At 45.2% G+C, this 20668-nt stretch overlaps 1 protein-coding gene across 3 annotated transcripts in view; it reads right to left on the reverse strand.

The window, feature by feature from the left end:
• Ldlrad3 (low density lipoprotein receptor class A domain containing 3) overlaps window positions 1-17132 on the reverse strand; it is a 239017-nt gene extending 221885 nt beyond the window's left edge. For all 3 annotated transcript variants that reach the window (XM_028895035.2, XM_028895034.2, XM_028895033.2), the window contains exon 1: window positions 17035-17132. In XM_028895035.2, coding sequence (XP_028750868.1) covers window positions 17035-17080 — 46 coding nt within the window. In that variant the 5' untranslated portion in view covers window positions 17081-17132. The remainder of the gene's footprint in view (window positions 1-17034) is intronic.
• Between the last annotated feature and the right edge of the window lie 3536 nt (window positions 17133-20668).

The following is a 20668-nucleotide window of genomic DNA, read 5'->3' on the forward strand; positions in this document are numbered from 1 at the left end:
TCCTGGTTTAATTTCTCAAACCCAGTTCACATGCCCAGCCTATTCTCACCATTTACATTGAAACTTCTCACCAAGGTCTCCAGGTCCACACCAGTTTGCCTCCAGTTTGCTTCTGACAGCCTAAAGCTAAGCCCATGTCACACCCAGAGCCTCCAAAGAGGTCAGCCCTGGTCTCTCTGAAGAAAACGCCCATCAAGGCAGAGGCTTTGGCACGCAGACTCAGCTCATCTCTGCAGTGTTCATCACCAACCACAGAGCAGAGGTGAGAGGTGGGAAAGCCAAGCCTTGCCCAAGTCCTAGCAAGTCACTGAGCTTCTGAGCTCCGGCCATCCACTAGGCCCGCCTGCGCTCAGCATAGTCCCTTCCTCCTAGCGACCTTGAGGGTGTGTGAAAAAATGAAGTGAGGAAAGCACTTTCCACAGGCCTGGGCCCTGGGACACCATCAGTGGCAAACAGGAGGGAACGCTGAATAAAAGGAGTATTCACAGGAGGGTGTGTCCTCTTCCTAGCTCTGCCTCTACTGCCCCCTCTACTTCCAGCAAAATGAGGAGACACAACATCCAAGATGTAGTGCACACACTCAGGCCCACGCCTGGACTCAGCCCAGGCCAGCTTGGAATTCCATCTTAGCATACAATACACAGCACCTGAAATCCGTGTGCGATCCGTTCTCGTTCTCTTGACAAACTCAGTCACTTAAGAAGGGGGAAGTGAAATTCCAACCACACCCACTGTGTTGCCTTACAAGTGAGGAGGGAACAATAAGACACTGTAAAACACCAGCGACATTCCAAACAGGCCACTTTAAAGGTTAGCAGACGGGGTGAATAACTCATATCCAATGCTGAATTCTTCCTGGGACCAAGACTAGTAATATTTACATGAGTGTATTTTCTCTCTCTCTCTCTCTCTCTCTCTCACACACACACACACACACACACACACAAAAAAAAATTTATGCAACCTAAACTCTCAGGCTTTACAAGTGGACAATAACTAGAAATCAAATCGCACAGGCTTTAAGCTACTGCCCTTAAGGTCTGGGTTTCCTCCCTGAACACTTCCGACACCCCATCAGTTTATGATTTCCACTTTGCTCCATCTCCCTCTCATTATTGATCTGATCACATCTATTTTTGGTTGTCTTCACCACGTTGTATCTATCTTCACAGTACCACTTCCATGTGACATGGAGATTTGTTTTGCAAAGCCAATCTTTTACCCTGTTTTCTTTCCTCATATACATCGGGCTTCTAATCCACTGACTGTCCTTTCAATGGTGGATGGTGTCCTACGCACACACAGCTCAAGCCTAAGAGATTTTCGTTTACTTCCATCCTGCTCCATCCTTCAGCTCTCACATGAAATTTAAACAGGAAACAGAGTCATCAGTGTGGCTCCTTAAAAAATACTTTTTTCTTTTCTTTTCCCAAGGCTCTGAGTCTCCCTGGTCTCTGCAAAGCCTCTTTCATGTATAGTGGCCAAAAAGGACCCCAAAACTCAGGAGCCTTTCAGAAGCAGCTGATGAGCCTTTAAAAGCCAGCACAGATCAACATGGGGAAGACAGGTGTCCTCACCATGGCCCCACAGAGTGGGCATGCCATTCTCCATCCAAAATTCAGGATGGAAAAGGGACGTTAGGTGAAGACAAAAACATGGAGAAGAGCTGTGACCAAGAGCTGCAGAAGTATACCCATGGTGACTTCTCAGGACTCAATCAGAATTTCAAACCTGCTCCTCAGAATAGGTCTAGTTGTGAGATAGAATGTCCTCTAGGGCCCCCCAACAAACTCAATCCTATGCTTCAAAATGCAGGAGAGTAATTTCTACCCAATGGTAAAGAGCTATGTCTCAGTAGGTAGCCCTGGTGACCTGGAACTCACTCTGTAGACTAGGCTGAACTCAGAGATCCCCAGATCTCTGTCTCAAGGGTGCCGAGGTGAAAGGCATACACCACCTTGCCTGACTGACAAATACATTTTTCAAAGTTCATTAAGAGCCAAGTAGCATGCCTACAGTCCCTGCTCCTAGGAGGTTGAGGCACTGAGGCAGGGAAATATGAGGTCAAGGACAGTCTGGACTATTGGCAATACCCTGTCTCTAGTATGAGGAACTGAGTACAAATACTCAGAGCCCATATGAAAAACCCATGGGAACCCCCCAACAGGCCAGGTTATTGTTAAGGCTATTGGCTGCTCTCCATAAACTGACAACAAGGCCCTACTGCTGAAGACGACACCACATAACTCACTGAACATGGAGAGGTCGAGTTGGTGCCTCTGTCGAGTCTTCGCCCCAACCGACTAGTGTTCGTGTACTGGAAGGTGGTCTGCACTTCACCAGAGGAGAAAGTAAACACAACCCAGCTCCAAACAGCTCCAAACCCTTCAGTCTGCAGTGGTGACCTGCCCGAGAGAGATGCTGGCCCAACAGCGGCACCAAAGTCGCGTCTCGGTGTCTGAGTGTGTCTCTTGGGCTTTGTCTTTACTCTGTTTGTCTGTTCCGCCCTATTCTTGATTGCTTCTATTTTCTTACTTCTTTATCATGACTTTGGATGCCTGCTTGTTTTCTAAAGTGAGAAGGAAAGGGTATGGATTTGGGTGGATGGGGAAGTGGAGAAGACCTGAGACGAGTTGGGATGGGGAACCATAATCAAAATATATTGTATGAAGGAAAATCTATTTTCAGTTTTGAAAATCTTTTAAAATGGTGATGCACACCTATAACCCAGCACCGGGAAGCAGAAACAGGCAGATCCCTGAAGTTCACTGGCCAGTTGGCCTAGCTGAATCAAGAGTTCAGGTGCAGGAAGAGAGACCCTGTCTCACAAAAAGGTGGAGAGTGACTGAGGAAGACACCCTAGGCCAACCCTGTGGCCCCCACATAAAGGGCATGGATGTATTTGCAGACAAACATGTACAGACGCACACAACACAGAGAGGACTCAAACCCATCTGGGGACAGCTGTGACCTCCAAGGCGGGAGAGGACAAAGTGAAATGAGGTAAGTTTCTGACACTATCACAATACATTATTAAAAAGGAAATACAAATTTAAATGGAAGACATCAACATTTGGTAAATCTGTGTGACATGTTATATGTTATTAGCTACATATTAGTTACATACCATTATATATGTAGTGTTTAAACATTTTATTATATATAGTATTTTATATAGTAATTATTATACACTAGAATTTAAAGTAAGTTGAAAATACATGTTTAAAGAACTTATTTTCATAATTTTTAATGGTTTAATAACCCATTTAAGTCTCAAGAACAAGTATGAATAAACTATAATATATTATGATATGTTTAACATATATTAACTTGCTAGAGGTGGCTTTTTAAAAGCTAGCGATTAATTCTAGGTTGGAAGCTGCACATAGAATTATGGCTTCTAGAAAAGAAGGCTCACTAGCCATGTCTTGAAGGATGAACAGGAAGCTCTCCAGAGAGACTGTGCAAACAACCACAGCCTGAGTTACAGAGACAGAGAGCAAACACACGCCCTAAGGCTGCATTTAGCTGTGCAAAGGGCACAGACTGGTCGGCAGCATCTCTTCCCAGTCAAGCTGGTCAGCATCACTTTTGAAAACCTAGGGAGAAACAAAAGACCCCTAGGCAGAACTCCGCCTTCATTTTATGCACCCACCCACACAACAGCAAGTCTGGGTGCTGGAGACCTATCTGCAAATGTTCAGAGAGGAGGCCAGGCTACTGAGACACTTCCTCAAAAAGCATCTTTTCCCTTTCTCCCACCCTGTGCACAGGCGACACTTTCCCAGTAATCCAATGAGGGAAGGACTCAAGGTGTATGTGACCACTGCCAGTGAAACTCTGGAGTTAACAGGGGAGGTTGAGTAAATACATGTAGAAGGAGAACGTTCAAAATAATAATAAGTACAACAGAGTCATGTGCCATGTAAAGATCTGTCAGTCCACAGTGGCCCACATACACCACAGTGGCTCCATAAAATTATATTGTCTGGTGACGTCAAAGCCATCTTGGCATGTGCAGACATGGTTTATAAATGCTATTCACAGAATAAGGAAAATTACCTAACAACATGCTCTTCAAAATACATCCCTGTGGTTGAATATTTCCTTCAAAAACTCCAAGTACTTAAACACACACACACACACACACACACACACACACACACACACACACACACACTTTCTTCTGCCCTTGTAACAGGCCCCAAGCTGTCCTTGTCATCTCGCTCACAGACCCCCCTTGGGCAGCTGCTGGGGTCAGGCTCCCAGGTCAAGCTTAATGAGCCTTCTCATCTCAGTAGCAGGGAAGACTGGTCCCCAAGGCTTCCAGAGCCAACAATTCTGCAGAGTCAAGGAGCAGCTGTAGGAGGAAAGAGCCCGGGGAAGCTCCTAGATGGACCAGTGAGTTCAATGGCCCACTCCCAACTGTGGCCATTTTATCACCCACCCATCATTCCTTAGACCTCAACATCACTGTTGCCAAAAACTTAAAAAAATATTAAATATTTGTATTTTCTAAATAACTCTAACCTTCTACACACTAGCTAATTTAACATCTAAAGATCCTTCAACACTTCCATTCTGTTCATGGTTTCTCATGTCTTTTTATGTGGGATGAAGAGACATTTGTTGGTTAATGAACCTGTTGCCATTAGCAATGTGGCTTGTTTAATCTATCTTAGTGCTCAATGTCATGTAAAAAATGAACTGATACCATCAAGTCCCCTAGAACGGATTTTATCTCCCTAACTTTGCGTTCTATTTCTCTCTTACTTTTTACTTAATCTCCTATCAGAACAGATGGGTGTTAATTTTTTCTATATAAGTGTTAGCAACATTTTGTTTGACATTTAGTCTTATAGCTGATATATATATACATATATATACATCAAATACATATGTATAGATACAGATACACACATAGATATCATTTTTTACTTCCCTCCAACATTGTACTCATTGCTGTGCTTCCTTCCTGGATTCATTTGTGTAGTTTCACCAGTAATTTTTTTTTTCCTTTAAACTAGACGAGAATAAACTTCTGAGTGTTTAATATTTTTTTAATAATGATATTTAAGCCAGGTGGTGGTAGTGCATGCCTTTAATCCCAGCACTTGGGAGGCAGAGCCAGGAGAATCTCTGTGAGTCTGAGGCCATCCTGATCTACAGAGTGAGATCCAGGACAGGCGCAAAGCTACACAGAGAAACCCTGTCTTGAAAAACCAAAATAATAATGATGATGATGATGATGATGATATTTAAATAGAACTGTTTGGGGGTTTTTGTTAGTAAGTCCCTCCCATTCAGTCAGTAATCCATGTAAACCTCCTTTCTGTGGAATTAAGACTCACAGCAGTTTTCATTGACCTGTTATAACTTTTTACATGTGGGGCATGCTAGTCTCATAATGCATGTGTCTAATTTATCACCTGATTTGAAACTGCTCTGATCTATTTCTTTCAGAAAGGCCTCTTTTTCTTTTTAAGCCAAGGATATCTCTTGTAATGACCCTTTGAAGATCAATATGATTGTTCCAAAATCAAGAGGAGAAAAATAATTAGTCACCAAAGGGCACAGTTGGCTTGGGCAGGTAAATTTCATTCCCCGTGGTTTCATCTGGCTCTCTCCCCGATTCATTATCTTCAAAGTTACAGTCACCTCTTCACACTGCGCCCTCCACTGCTTCTTCTAGATGACTTCCTGGAAACTCTGCTGTGTGGCTGACAAGATGCCAAGCACTAACGAGGTACTGGAGAGTACCAGTAAAAGATGCAGACATCAAAGAATCCAAGAGACCCCACCTGCCCCATGGAACCTACCTCTGTTCAGGATTTGTTGCTGAGTCACATATAATATCAAGGATGCTGATATTGTCCCATCTGTTCTGAATGTTGTTTACAATTTGGGGTGCAGAGAGGATGGTGTGTGTGTGTGTGTGTGTGTGTGTGTGTGCGCGCTAGTGAACCCATGTGTGCATATACAGAGGCCAAAGCAAGATGCCAGATGTCTTACTCTATCATTTTCCACCTATTCTCTTGAGACAGCGTCTCCCACTGAACTAGAGCTCACCATTTCAGGTAGGTTGGACAGCCAGCAAGCACTTGAGATCTGTTTGTTTCTATTGCCCCAACTCCCCGCCCCAACACACAATGCTGGAATCATGGGCACATGCAACCACAACCTGATTTCTCTGTAGATGCTTGGAATTTGAACTCAGGTCTATGTGAGAGCAAGCGTTCTTACCCAACAAGCCACCTCTCTAGTCTCTATGCACCAAAGTTTTATTATCTCTTGATTGCTCTGATATGCTTTAAAAAATAAATTAACTTCATTATGTTTTCAACATCCATTAGCTTTTCTTGCAGGATCTTTATCATTGTTTTGGGTAACAAAATAATTTTAGGAATGCTAAATCTTTAGGGCTACATCATTGCTGCCTTGCCTAGGTTCCACTTTAACATTTCCAAATTGTTCACAGTTTCCCTTTAACATTTACCAGACTGGTTCCATCTTTCACTGATAAAGACTATTCCTATGCATAAGTCATTCTTTCCAAGTTTATCTCTTTGATAGTTGTTAGTAACTTTTCTAGTATTCCTTCCCTGGGCTAAGGTTAGCAGAGCTCAGTGGCTAGTATCATGTTTTTTAATCACACTTACAAGGATGATTTTATAAATCTGCTTCTGAAACACTGTATTCATTTCTGTTCTGCTTTTTCTTAGCACCAACCATTTTTTATGGCCTTGGCGCTAATGAAATGAATACTCTACATTGTTAATCACTCTTCCATTTTCCCACAAACTCTTTTCATTTTATTTTTATAATGAAAAACAAGTTAAATTTAGAACTTTCCAAACCAAATGAGAGGCTTCAACCAACCATGGAACTCACAAGTATGACTAGGGTTCACTTTTCAGCCATTTCCAATTAGTTAAGGAGAACAGTGCTCTGATTCAAGGCGAAGTCTGATGGAAGGCACTCCAGTGGCATTGTCAAAGACACACACTCCTGATCCCCCAGCTAACCTCACTGGACCCTGCAATAAGGAGCAGGGAGCGATTTCTAATGCTGTAAAATTAAACACCCTTTATAATTTTCATGTCTTCATGCCAACACATACACAAGTACCCCGCTGCCACCTGGAAACTGGCACCTTGGGTTTACAAGTCTTCTAAATCAAGCTATTCATAAATTCTACTTGCCTCCAGCTCCAGAATAAGCTCAGTGGCCCCCGCTCCCTCTTTGTGGCCACTGTCCAGGACAGAGACAGCCTGGTCCGCACAGTGCACTGTTTGTCAGAAATCAGTTGGACTCAGGCACCAGAGAATTCACCCAATTTATCACTGTCTCTTGATGGCACGATGACTCACTAAAATTAAGAGTCTGCTTCTCATTCTCAGTTCCCTGGACCATGGGAGGGACAGTTTAAAGCCCTGAGGTCCTCTCTGATCTGTCCGTGACAATTAATGCATTATAAACTAGAAGCGACAGTAAGTTACAAAGCACCACTTCCCACAAGTCCTCCTCGGCTTGGGGGATGAAGACCGGGACAGGAGATCTTAGCATCTTTCTGCAGCTCTACATTAAAATTACCTGATACAGTAAAAAACATCAACCATCAACTCAGAAACAAATTGCTCTCCTGTAGGGGCCCCATACACACGGATGTTCAGAGTAGGAAAGAAATCCTTTTGAAAACTTAAACTTCTCTTGTTATTTGTAACATTATCATCAGGACTCTGTTTTGTCTAGAAAATCTGTTTTTAGGTGTTTTAAGCAGTGGTTGTTTATCTGCGGTACTGACCACTGTTTAAAGTGCATCTGACAGAAAAGAAATTCCTGGGGCTGGTGAGATAGCTCGGTATGTAAAGAAATTTGACACCAAGCCTGCCAGCCTGAATTCTGATTCCAGACCCCCAGATGGTGGAGGAAGAGAATCAATTCCTGCCAAGCTGTATGTATGTATATATGTGTGTGTGTGTATATATATATATGTGTGTGTGTATATATATATATATATATATATATATATATATATAGAGAGAGAGAGAGAGAGAGAGAGAGAGAGAGAGAGAGAGAGAACTTTTTGAAAGAAAATTCCTTTTGGTTGGTATCCTAACCGAATTATTTCCACAAAAGAGAAAGAAAATTCTTTCCATCATTTACATATTCAATGCCACAGCATCTTGTTTATGTTGCTCTTGTTCCTCTGAATAAATCAAGCCTCTGCAGATGATGACCCCAATGCCCCCAACTGTAGTTCTCCACACAAGAGAAAGGCAAACCATCCGTTTCAACCTTCCAAAACACAGACCATGCCCTGGAATTGAATCAGCTTGGGACTTCCTCCCATGCTAACAGTCCTCTAGCAGGTAATGCGCTCCAACATGATGGGTGAGTGCTCACAACACTGTCCACTCATGGAGCTCTCTGGCAGAAGGTAGGCAGTGCACGTACATCTTCCAACAACCGTGGGATGAGAAAGCACCACAGTCTGGGGTTAAGAGGACAGGGTAGGGCTGTGCAGATCTGCACACCAATTCTAAAACCACTTTTCCTGGTTAAAAGCTTGGACAGTGACCCTACTTTTTTTTTTTTTTAATTACTTTTCTTTTTTGAGTTTATAATTACATTATTTTGCTATTCCTTTTTCTCTCTCCAAACCCTCCCACATACCCCTCCTTGCTCTCTTTCAAATTCATGGCCTCCTTTTTCATTGATTACTGTTATATACATGTATGTATACGTATATACATATGTATTGCTGAGTACATAAATACAATCTGATTGTTCAGTATAATGTTACTTGTACATATGTTTTCAGGGCTCTCCACTTGGTATTGGATAATAACCAGTTGGTGTCTCTTCTCAAGGGAAGACTATCTGTCTCCTGCTCAGCACTGGTTGCTTGTAGTTCTTTGTGTACAGCTGAGGCCTCATGGGGTTTCCCAATCCACTATGGCATGTCTATTGTTGTTGTCCTTGTTCAGTTCATGTTTAGAAGGTCATGTTAGTGAGACTGTATGGATGTAACTTCTGACATTCCTAGGAGACAAAGTCTCTAAGCAAACTCCCTGATCTTCTGGCTCTTTGAATCTTTCTGCAATGTTGGCAATGTTCCCTGAGCCTCAGGTGCAGGAGTTGTTTGTAGATGTATTCATTAGGACTGGCCTCCACAACTCTGCATTTTGATTGGTTATGGTTTTCTTTAATGGTCTCCATCTGTTTTAAAGAGAAGTTTTCTCAATCGGTGTTGAGAACTACACTTATCTGTGGGTAGAAGGACAAATATTTAGAACGTAGTTAGGGATTATGCTAACTACTTTGTTTAATAAAGTACAGGCTGTAGGTTCTTCTCCACGATCCATGACTTCACTAGCCCTGCGTAATTGACCAGGTTTCCAAAATCAAGCATGATTTCCCCCTTGTTGTGTGGGTCTTGAATCCAATCACAAAGCTGTTGGTTACTGCCAAGGTCTGTGTGCCACTACCGTAGCCTTGGGGGATCATGCCATGCTCGTCACTGCTGTGGTTCATAGGCATCATAGTTGGGTAGGTGTGTTGGTTGCTCTCCTCCTTTGGAAGTGTGCACAGAACCTTGGGGTATCACGATAGTTAGTCCTCAGGGAGGAAGCTTTCACTTTTTATTTGGCTCATCTATAGGATGGCAGAACACACCAACACACCACCTACCTGGATAAATGTCATTACTAAAAAAAGTTGGTGAAGCTGCTTTGAAAAGAGTGAGTAGATAGAGAAGAGCTGGAATAAAGGCAGCTAAGAACACATTGGACTTTGTAACAACTTAGACAGAATGGACATAGGGCATGAGAGGTAGGGTGTGATTTACTGATCACTGACCAGGCCTGGATGACCATGGCTATGAACATCTGTATGTCACCACTTTCATCAAGTTCCGAACTGCCCAGGCTGAACGTACCTACTGTTTAAAACATCTTTCAGAAGATGACACCAAAATATGGCACTGAAATCAAACATGTGAACACAAAAACACAGGGGAATGGGGCCAAATGGGCAACAGTGAAGTGAGTATCACTGACAGAAAAGTGAGTGCAACTCCCTATTTTCTTGGTAGGTAGAAACCAAGCATTAAGAAACTTAAAGGAAAAAGATGTTCCCAAAGAGCCGAAGCCACATCACCATGGACCTTGAAGACAAGGGTAGGACTGCCTTCGACGAGCCAAGCAACAGAAGCATGGCTGACAGAAACTGCTGGAAACTCCTGAATATCAAAGATGGGGCCAATGAGAGCAGGCAGCCTGTCCATGTGGCTCACAGCAGAATTGATGAAACACAATATAAGAAAGCAAGAAAAGATAAGCTACAGCCAGAGGCAGGCATAAACTACGTTCTGACTGTGTGTGCATGTGCATTTACCCATGAATCCATGAATCTTCAGATCGCCCAGAGTAGTTACTTAGTGGTAGGGAAAGGAATGTGAAGGGAAGATCTGAATGTTTCACTGTCATACTTCTGTATTGTCTGAATTCTGAGCACAGGTATTCTGGTGGTGTTTTTAATTGGATATAACAACAAAATATATATACAGCCTGGCATCCCACCTGACACAGCAGACCTTCAGTGAGTAGAGCTGCCTACTCTTCTCAGCACCACAGAAGAAACAAGAAACATGACACAAATGTTTATCAGAGTCCCAGGCCTTGAGGGATTTACAATGGAGTAAGGTTAGGGGTTAGTCGGCACAGGTAATACGTAAGGAAGGTATATACAGTGTGCCCTCAGTATCCACCTGTAGATTCAAGCAACTCTGGATCAAAAGCATGTGGAAATGGGCGAGGTCGATGGCTCAGTGGGGAAGACTACTAACTCTGAAAGCACGAGCACATGCTTAGTTCACACACTAAGTACGCACCCAAAAAGTCTGGCATGGCTGCACGTGTTGATAACCCCAAGATTTGTGGTGCAAAGGGGGAACGTTGCGAGTACACTGACCAGCCATCCTAGCCAAACTGCCAGCACTTGGCTCAGTAAGAGACGCTGTCTCAAGGCACTAAGACAGAGAGTGACAGAGGACAATACAATAACACAAGGGCCTGCCCTGGCCTCTCCATGCACCCACACCCACTTATATGTATCATACATGGGTACAAAACAACACACACACACACACACACACACACTTAACTGGGAAAATGCAACTCTTCTGAATACATACAGACTTGTCATTATTTCTTTATTGATTTAATATAATAATCACTCATACAGTATCTTAAGTATTGTAAGTAACACAGAGGTTAATTAAAGTATAGAGGATATGCATAAGTTGTACGCAAATACTATGTCATTTTATATAAAGGGTGTGAGCATCCATGGTGTCTAAGGAGGATTCTAGAACCAGTCCCCAAGGACACCAAGTGATGAAGGTACACACACACACACACACACACACACACACACACACATTTTTGACCAAAGAAGACTAGTGTCTGATAGCCCCATGAATTACTCAGATCTCAGAAAGGCAACGCTTTAGAAGTCTTAAAACACCAACACACATATTACCTAGGAAGCTAAGGGAGTAAGCTAGGATGTGTGCTGTCATCTGGGGACCCCATTAACAATGTCCAATGGTCCTGAATCCATGCTCGCCACAGTATTGTGACTTCTGAGCAGCACTGTTCCGATCCATGTCCAAGCTCCAAGCACTCCACTCACACTAAGAAACGTCTCAGAGGCACCAATGGCAGAAAGAGTGGCGGTCATTCGTGCCCCAGATCATAAACGATCAGCAAACTCATATTCATCCATACATCCTTTCATTCCTTGTGGGCAAATAGCAAGTTCTGTACAGTTTTGCATTCCTGAGCACAACACAGTGTCTGTGTGTGCAGGGCTGATATCACACTGTTGGGCATATGAATGAGGCTTAAGAAGAATGTTCTGGTTACTCAAAGACAGAAAAGAAAAGGAGAGCCAAAAGCTTGGGGAAAACCAGAGCTCCTCAGTCGAGAAGGCTTTCAAAGACTGAAACAAATGTGTCTGGATGCAAGCCCCACATCCCCCTTTGGGAACCTGCTTCCTTCATCCTGCAAGTTCAAGCATCAAAGAAGGCAGGAGCCAGACAGTTTTATGGCTCATCTGAAGAGAAGAGAAAGGAAAAAACTGAAGGAAGTCTGGGGACCAAACAAAGAAGGACAGCTGCAAGGCAAGGCGTCTTAAAGGCACGCCGGTGTTAAACAGCAACAAAGACCGGAACTGTAAAAGGACTTCAGGGTATGGTGGAAACTTCAAGAAACCACCTTGCTGTGAGCATAGTTCATTTCCTCACAAGCTGCAGAACTGTCCCAAGTTGTACAGGCTTTGGCTACCCAGTGAAGGAATCACAGAGAGAAAGGGGGCTGAGGAGGGCAATCACAGCTCTGTGGATTAAGGGTTAAGTCTCTACTTCCAGGGTAAAGATTTCAACACCTGATTCTCAAGGCAAAAATCCAGGCAGCATGTTCCCCTTCAGCCCGCAGGCTCTGAGCACAGGAACATCCCAAGATTAACACTCAGGGAGCCAGGTGGCTTTTGGCGTCAACTACGACCCCTTGAGGACCAGCTTTATTGGCATATGTCTCTCCCCAGCGATCCAAAGCTGCAGTCAAAAATTCCAAATGTTTTTACTACAGCACGAAGGCAAAGTGAGAGGGAAGGGTCGGCACCCAGGGCATTTCTAGTTAAGGGTATTTTTACATCTTTGAACTTGTGTGCATCCTGATGCCTAAAGACCGGTCTATGAAATAGAATGGACTCCAATGGACACCTTTAGGGTGGGCAGCAACAATGCTCATGATGAATAGCAAGAAGGCTGGCACCCAACTACACAACAGGTTTTCAAGTTGGTAGTAACCAGAGAGATGACCAATTGTCACCATGCATGAGACAGTCCTACACAACAAACAACTATTCACTCTAAAATGTCACTGGCTCTAAGGCTAAGAAAGCCTAGACTAGACTAACCTCATTCCTGGAAGCAGCTCCGGGAGCCCTCACAGTCCTAATTCAGATAAGCATTTGTTATCCCTCCTGAATGAACAGTCACAGGAACTCAAGAGTCTACTCATTCTGCAGAGCAATACTGAACAACCTAGCAAATGATATGACCAGCAAATGTTACACTTTCAAAGTAGCTGGCCACCCTCTCAGTGAAAAGAATAGAGAATTCTCCTTAGCAGTCAAGAGGGTAGATTCTTCACAGCCATTCCAAAGCAAGAAAGGTGCAGTCCTTAAAACACCTCACTGGTTGCTGAGTAGAAAAGAGAGAAAGAAAGGAAAGAAAACTCAATAGCCAAAAACAGATTTGTCCCTGGAAGTATCCCATAACTAACGCAGCTCCAACACTCTAAGATGTGTCATAGCTCATCTTTTCATTTTTACAAAATGATAAACATAAATACAGGGCCCAACGAACGAGTACCCTGGGCTATGTACCACTCAAGTCAGCAATGGTGCCTTGGCTTAGAGCATCCTCCTGTCATGATTCTCACCCATGTGTCTGGTAGAGGTGAGGTTACTATGACAAACCTACATCTTGACACAAAGATTAGGATCTACTGGAAGTATTCACCATGAATGTTGGTGAGTCCTTTAGAGACAGTTGGTGCCACTGTGGAGTAAGTTCACAGCATTATCCATAAAATGAACAGATCTGAGGAAGTGGAGAGTGTTGATGGGCAAACCCTGTGGTGGTTGTGTTCAATCACCAAAGTCCCGGGCAGAACAAACACAGTAGCACGGGTCATGAAGCTGGGAAGGGTTCTGGGAAAAGCTTGGGTTAGAATTCAGGCTCCAGCCCACACGGTGCCCTGGAGAATCATCAATCCCTTGGGAGCCATAGACTAGCATGCTGCTACTTGCTACCTGAGCACCTTGGAAAAAGTCAAGTTGTTTTCAGTGGCAAGATGAACATTTCATACACTGGACTTGGGCCACGAATCCTGAGTCCTTTCATCTCCTGCAAATGGGCAAGCCTTTTAAACAATAACACATCCCATAATTTCCCAAACCGGAAAGTCTCCCAACTGCTTCAGAACTATCAGACTTAGAATGATTACCACTCAGTTACATCCTTACTTAGCACGGATGAAGCCCCTGTTTTATTCCCAGCACCACATAAACATGGTGAGGTGGCCCATGCCTGTAACCCCAGTACTTAAAAGATAGATCAAATGTTCAAGAGGATCCAATGGTCAAGGTTGTCCTCATCTGCATAGTTAGAGGCCAGCCTGGGCTACATAAGACCCCTTATCAATAAATCAAAACAAGAACAACAACAAAAAAAAGCACAGTGTTGGCAACACAAGCCCACTACCAACTTATTCTGGAAACTTTGGTTTCTGATAGTGTTTAAGGCCAAGGATTGACCAACCTCCTATCTACTAGCCAAATTCCCATCCCCTTCCTCCCTAACAGATGTTAAAATACACATGTAGGAGGCTATCAAGGAAAACAAAACAACAGCTCCCACTCCAGGAGGGCAGCCCAGTGACAACCTTTCCAAGATGAAAAGCAACAAGGTGTGTTTATTTGTCCACTCTCATCTACCCAGCCGAACAGGGCGAGGCTAAGTGCGGCTACTCAGCTAGTTAAAACATAAACAAAAAACCCCCTCAGGCCGAGGAGCAGAGCCTTCCAGGAGAAGAGGTTAATAGGCACACTGCTTCAAGGAGAGGAAATCGAACCTCTTCTCTGACCAGAGGAGAAGGGGGTGGGGGGCGGGGGAGGTCTTAGCAAAAGCCAGGCAGAAAAGAAAGGAGACCAATCACCTACCCACTCATCTTCACATCCACCTTTTGAAATACCTAAAAGCTCACACACTTAAACCCACCATGTGCATCACCCAGGTACCAGAAAACGTGACATCAGGCGAAGTGAAGTGATGTAGGGCTGAAGCATTCTGAGCCTCTCCAGCAGGATACATTAAAAAACAGTAACAGCCACAATGTTGCACCTCCTTAACGCAAACAATAAAACAAAGGAAGAGAACACATGCACCAAGGTGCCTCAAAAAGTTCCCGAACAACAAAGTCCTTTGAGTTGTTCTTGGAATTGCAGTGGCCTTCCAGCCTCTTAAAGACCCAAGACTTGGACTTAACCTCAACTCAGGCTCCAGGTTTCCTCTATAGACAGGAAAAAAATATAGGAGGTGAAAATCCAAAGTCCTGCTTCTATAACCTCTCTGTTATCAACTTTGCAGAAAAGGTTTTGGGTGTAAGAATGTGAGACAAAGGTACCTGGTCCAACTGGGAACAACCCAGCCCTGTTTCCCACAACAACTGGTTGGAAATGCAGTTCATGCTTAAAAGTTGATGCTTAGTGTGACAAGAAAACGCTTCAACCCACCTAAAGGCCCCAGAGCTGTCAAGGTAATCCAAAGCCACAGACAACTTCTGCCAAGGAACGTTGGACTGTCCCTAACCCCACCCCAACTACAGCTCTCTGTAACTATTTCACTGATTTGAGCTCTGTGTTATACATTCACAGGCATATGAACTAACCATTGTTGACAGGGAGAAATACATATTTTTTGTGAACTCAAGACTCAATCCATGCAGCCCACTACCACAGGGAGATGTGATAATGAGTGACCACTGGTCATTAGCAGAGAACACACACAAGAGCCAGCTTGGGTGTTACCAGGGGACACGCCATTGCTATGTGAATTAAATGTGTGAATCCAGGCAGATCTTCATGTCTGAGATGCCCTGGAACTGAGCCTGCTCTAACAGCCTCCAAATAACTTGCACCTGCTTATAGCTGCCTAATTTATTTCCCCCTCCCTCCCTCCTTCTCTACTCCCCCTCCCCCATACTTCAAGACAAACAGAACACAGGGCCTCAGACCTGGTTAAAAAACCACAGTCACCACAGGAGTCTAGCCCTTCACTGGAAGCTGAGCAAACCAAGACATTTAAATGGAGTCTCAGAGAAGTGGGGATGATGTCTTCGGCAGTGGGTGGCAGGGGAGGGGCTTGTCAGTGGTTTGGGAAGATGCTCAGGACCCGCGACTTCTAGGGAGGGAGGGAGGGTTCCCTGGCATTTGCAAGGGGTAGTCAGAATGGTCTTGACTTCCTGCGACAAACACTTCTAGAAGCATTTGGGGAAATCCAATATAAATTAGACGTGTGGATGACACAAACACAGAGCAAGAAATCTTCAGTAAAGAAAGTTCCCTGAGCATCAGCTGCCCAGAAATAAACATCAGGGGTTAAGGATGGGCAGAGCTGAGGAGGGACTGCTGACAGCTGTGGCCGGCAGGCAGAGGCAGAGGGGAAGGGTTCCAAGCTGGAATTCGGAGCGTGCCCACATCAGCAGAAAAGTTACTGGGAACAGTACTCTGTCTGGGAGGGACCCTGCGGGTCTCAGGATGCATGCGCTCTGAGATGCAGGGACCAACGGCCGTTAGAGGAAGCCCCAAGCCCCGGGTCTTCTGTTCCCAGCTGCCAGCAGGTTAAGGCGTCTGCGACGGACGACAGAAGAAAAAGATACGCTCTCCGGATGAGCGAGTGAGTCCCATGTCCAGTCCCACGGGATCTCACTATTCCCAAACCAGACACAGTCCCAGGAAGTAAAGAAAGAGAGCTGGGATACAGATGCGAGGGCAGCGTCGATGGGAAACTGAGGCAGGAGAGTGCCCGTTAAAAGGCTGAGGGAGTCAGGGAAGACCCGAAATCAGGGTAGCGTGCTCTCCTTCCCCCTCCTCCGTTCCCAGCACACTTGAGCTGCACTCGAGCTACGCCCAATCCGGGCGGCCGCCGGGCTCCAGGGAGCGGGCGCCGCACAAAGCTCCGCCCGCGAACACACGACAACAGCACCCGGCGCGCCGGCCCACACAATAGCACGGCGCGCGCCCCGCCGCGGCCCCTCGCGGGGTCCCGGCCAGCCAGGCGCCCGGGTCCGCCCTCCGCGCACACCCACGCCCGCAGCCGAGGCCCGCGCGCGGAGCACGGACGACCACGGCCTGTCCCCGCGCCCCGGGCCCGGTGCAGTGCGTCGCGAGCCCCCCACTCACCCGCGGTGCTGCTCAGCAGCAGGCACAGCGGCCACAGCAGCCACATGGCGCGGCCGCCGCTCCGCTGCCCAGCGACGTCGCTGCCCCGCGGCCTCGGTCAGACCCCGCCCCTCGGCGCCGGCCACGCCCTCTCGCCGGCCCGGCCACGCCCCCCGCCCTCCCAGGCCCGTGGGCTCAGCCAAGTTCTGCAAGCTCCCGGCTGACAGTCGCCGCCTGCTTTCTGCTCTAGCGTCCAGGTTGCGAGGGTCCGGTAGATCCAGTTCTTGCTACCTCAGGGGTCAGACTGCGAAGACCTCTTAACTGCCCCTGCTTTGCGCCCGGGCCGGTTTTCCTATCCTACATCCAAAGGGATGCGAAAGTCATCATCTTCCCACAGCCCAGGGGGATTCTTAACTGCAAAAGAAGTGTTTTCAAGGAGAGAAAGTTCCAAGAGTCGGTTCTTGGGAGAAAACACATGGGGGGGGGGGGGATGAGGGGTGAGGGTGAAATACGACCATTGCTTCTCAAACGAAGATGTCAGGTAGACTTGGGAACCCTGTTAAAAAGCGCACTCCAACTCAAATAGGTCTGCATTTCTACAAGCCCAGTGATTATGAGTATGGTTCCTGGAGCTGCCGGAGGAGCAGAGAAGAAATCTCATCCTGAGATCTAAGAACACTGAGACCATTCCATGAGCTTCGGAGAGTTTTAAGGCTCTTAAAACTTTACAGTTTCTATTGTTTGGGGATTATACACCTTTTTTTTTCTTTCTTTTTTTTTTTTTTTTTTTTTTTTTTTTTAAGGAAAGCATATTATAGGGCCAGAACAGTGACTCGGCAGTTAAGAGCCGCTCCCCGCAGAGGACCTGAGTTGTGTTCCCAGCACCCACCTGGCAGCCTCTAACTCCAGCTGCAAATGATCCAGTACTTCTTCTGAGGTCTGGGGACACACACACACATACACACACGGCATTCACTCACAGCCACACTCAGAGATACACATAAATAAAAGTAATGAAAATAAATCTCTTTAAGGAGAAAAAAAAACCATTGTGAAGAGGACTTTGATAATGATACTGAGGACTGTAAACAGTCTCCCCTAGGGCTGCTTGTTTGCCTCCGAACTTAAGAACTTGGGAAGACAATGGCCCCACCCTAGTGCTCACCGTGTTCGGTTCAACTTTAAAAAAGAGTGGGCAGCTGCTGTTGTTACAAACCTACCCGGGGACAAAGTCATGTTGCAAAGAATAGGACAGGCCTCCAGGCTAGAGCTGGTGAGGACCTAAGGCCCTCAGCTGAACAGCCCGCAAAGACCCACCCGCTACCAGCGGCAACTTAGAAACTGATCTTCCCTGGGTCAGCCTTTGGATGAAACCCCAGCCCCAGTGGAAGCCATGACAGCCTCTCTGGAGACCCTAAGTCCATGTGCTCATCTAAGCTGCCTCCAGGTTACTAACCAGAAGACTGTGCGTGTTCATTGGCTTATTGTTTCAACCACAAGCCATTTATTACAAAGCAACAGGTAGCTAATGCATAGCTGTGCAGCGAATACTGACTCAGAACAGCTAGCATGGCTGAATCTCACTTAACAATCCCCAGAAAGCAGCAAGATGTCACTAGGAGGTGTCTGCTTCAGGTCACATGGTCCTTGCACTCTCATGGTCACATTTAACTTTCATGACAATCTCTAAGACACAGTATTGTCTCTGTGACACAAATGAGGAATCTGAGGCTCAAAAAAATTTTTTTGCCCTGGCTCAAAAGAATACAGTATTGAGCCCAGCTTTGGTGGCACATGCTTTTAATCTGGAGCACTAGGGAGGCAGAAGCAGGGGCATCTCTATGAGTTGGAGGCCAGCCTGGTGTGTTGGTTACACAGTGCTGCTCCTCGTGGCTGGCTGCTGCCCACGGCAGAGGAGAGTGCTGATTGGAAGAATCACAGCCATGGAGCCATGGTTACCTTTTTAGAGCTTTATTGGGAAATGGGGGAGGGGAGGGAGCAGAAAGAGAAGAAAGGGGAGAGAAGAAAGGGGAAAGATAGGACAGACAGGAGCAGAAAGGAAAGAGAGGGAGGGACTCACAGAAGGCCCACCCGCTTTTTAGGCTAGGACACCGTCGAAGGCTGATGACGTTATTAAGGACCAAATCCTTACACCTGGTCTACTGAGTTCCAGGACAGGCTCCAAAGCTACACGGAGAAACCCTGTCTCAAAAAACCAAAAAAAGAAAAGAAAAATTCAGTATTGAAGCCATGTCTTACTGATTCCCATATTGATATATCAAAACAAGTTACTTACCATAGTAAACAATCCCAATTCATAAAACACAGAATTTATCTGCAGCTTCAAAAATGATGTGGCCACTGGATTTGAGCTACAATAATAGAAATGGCCAACAAAAGTTGATTCAGTGTTTAATAATTAATTCTATTCTCAAGGAGAGTTTTCTGAGTGATTCCAATGGTTGCAGCTCACACTCACCAAAAATGTTGAGCATAAGAGTTTTCCCTGCTGGAATTTAAGAAGGCCAGGCAGTGGTAACACACACCTTTAATCCCAGCACTCAGGAGGCAGAGGCAGGTGGATCTCTATGAGTTCGAGGCCAGCCTGGTCTACAGATTGAGTTCTAGGACAGCCAGGGCTACACAGAGAAACCTTGTTTCGAAAATTATTTAAAAAATTTTGAAAAGTCATTCTTGAGCTACCGTGTGTGTGTGTGTGTGTGTGTGTGTGTGTGTGTGTGTGTGTGTGTGTGTTTAAATTGTCAGGCTAATACTGCTGGGAGCCAACTGACTTCTTGTAATTCACATTTAATATAGTCAGAGGATTTCAGGAGAGAAATTGGCTGACATTTGTTAATGAATATTTTGCACTATCCAAAATGATAAAAAAAAAAGTTTCCATTCACCTTTTAAAATGTGCAGTTTGTTATTTATTTTATATTGCCCCTTGAATCAAGTTGTCTGTCCCCTTAAAAGGGTAATTTCTTACCTGTGGCCAGTTCTGAAACCAAAGGACAAGTACAAAGAGAAAATTAACCTGCAGTTTATGAAGGGAACCCTTTGGACAGTTTTTGTCACAGATACATTTTTTTTTTCTTTCTCAGTTGAAAAAAAATGGATTCATTGTGTGTATATCATAGTTAGGGTTTCTGTTGCTTAGATAAAACCCTTGACCAAAAGCAACTTAGGGAGGAAAGGATTTACTTCAGCTTACGCATCCTGATCACTATCCATCTTGAAGGGAAATCAGGACAGGAACTGAAGCAGAGGCCATGGAGGATTGCAGCTTACTGACTTCCTCTTTGTGGCTTGCCCAGTCTGCATTCTTACACAATTCAAGACCACTGGCCCAGAAGTGGCATACCCCACACTCATTCATACCCCCATTGGGACCACCCACATCAAGTAATCAAAAACAAAAGGGCATACAGACTTGCCTACAGGCAATCGGATGGAGGCATTTTCTCAATAGAGTCCCTCTTCCAAAGGACTCTTACTTGTGTCTAGTTGGCATAAAACTAACCAATGCAAGTGTATAAACCACCAGTGGACTATGGACAAGATGAGAGCATTGTCTTTGAACTTTACAGACCTCCAGTGTCGACTATGAGAGCCTTAGGCTAAGTTCCATTGAATTGCCCTAAGCCCTTGAAAT

The sequence above is a fragment of the Peromyscus leucopus genome, chromosome 4 (genome assembly GCF_004664715.2).
Source record: "Peromyscus leucopus breed LL Stock chromosome 4, UCI_PerLeu_2.1, whole genome shotgun sequence".
Taxonomy (NCBI): Eukaryota; Metazoa; Chordata; class Mammalia; order Rodentia; family Cricetidae; genus Peromyscus; species Peromyscus leucopus.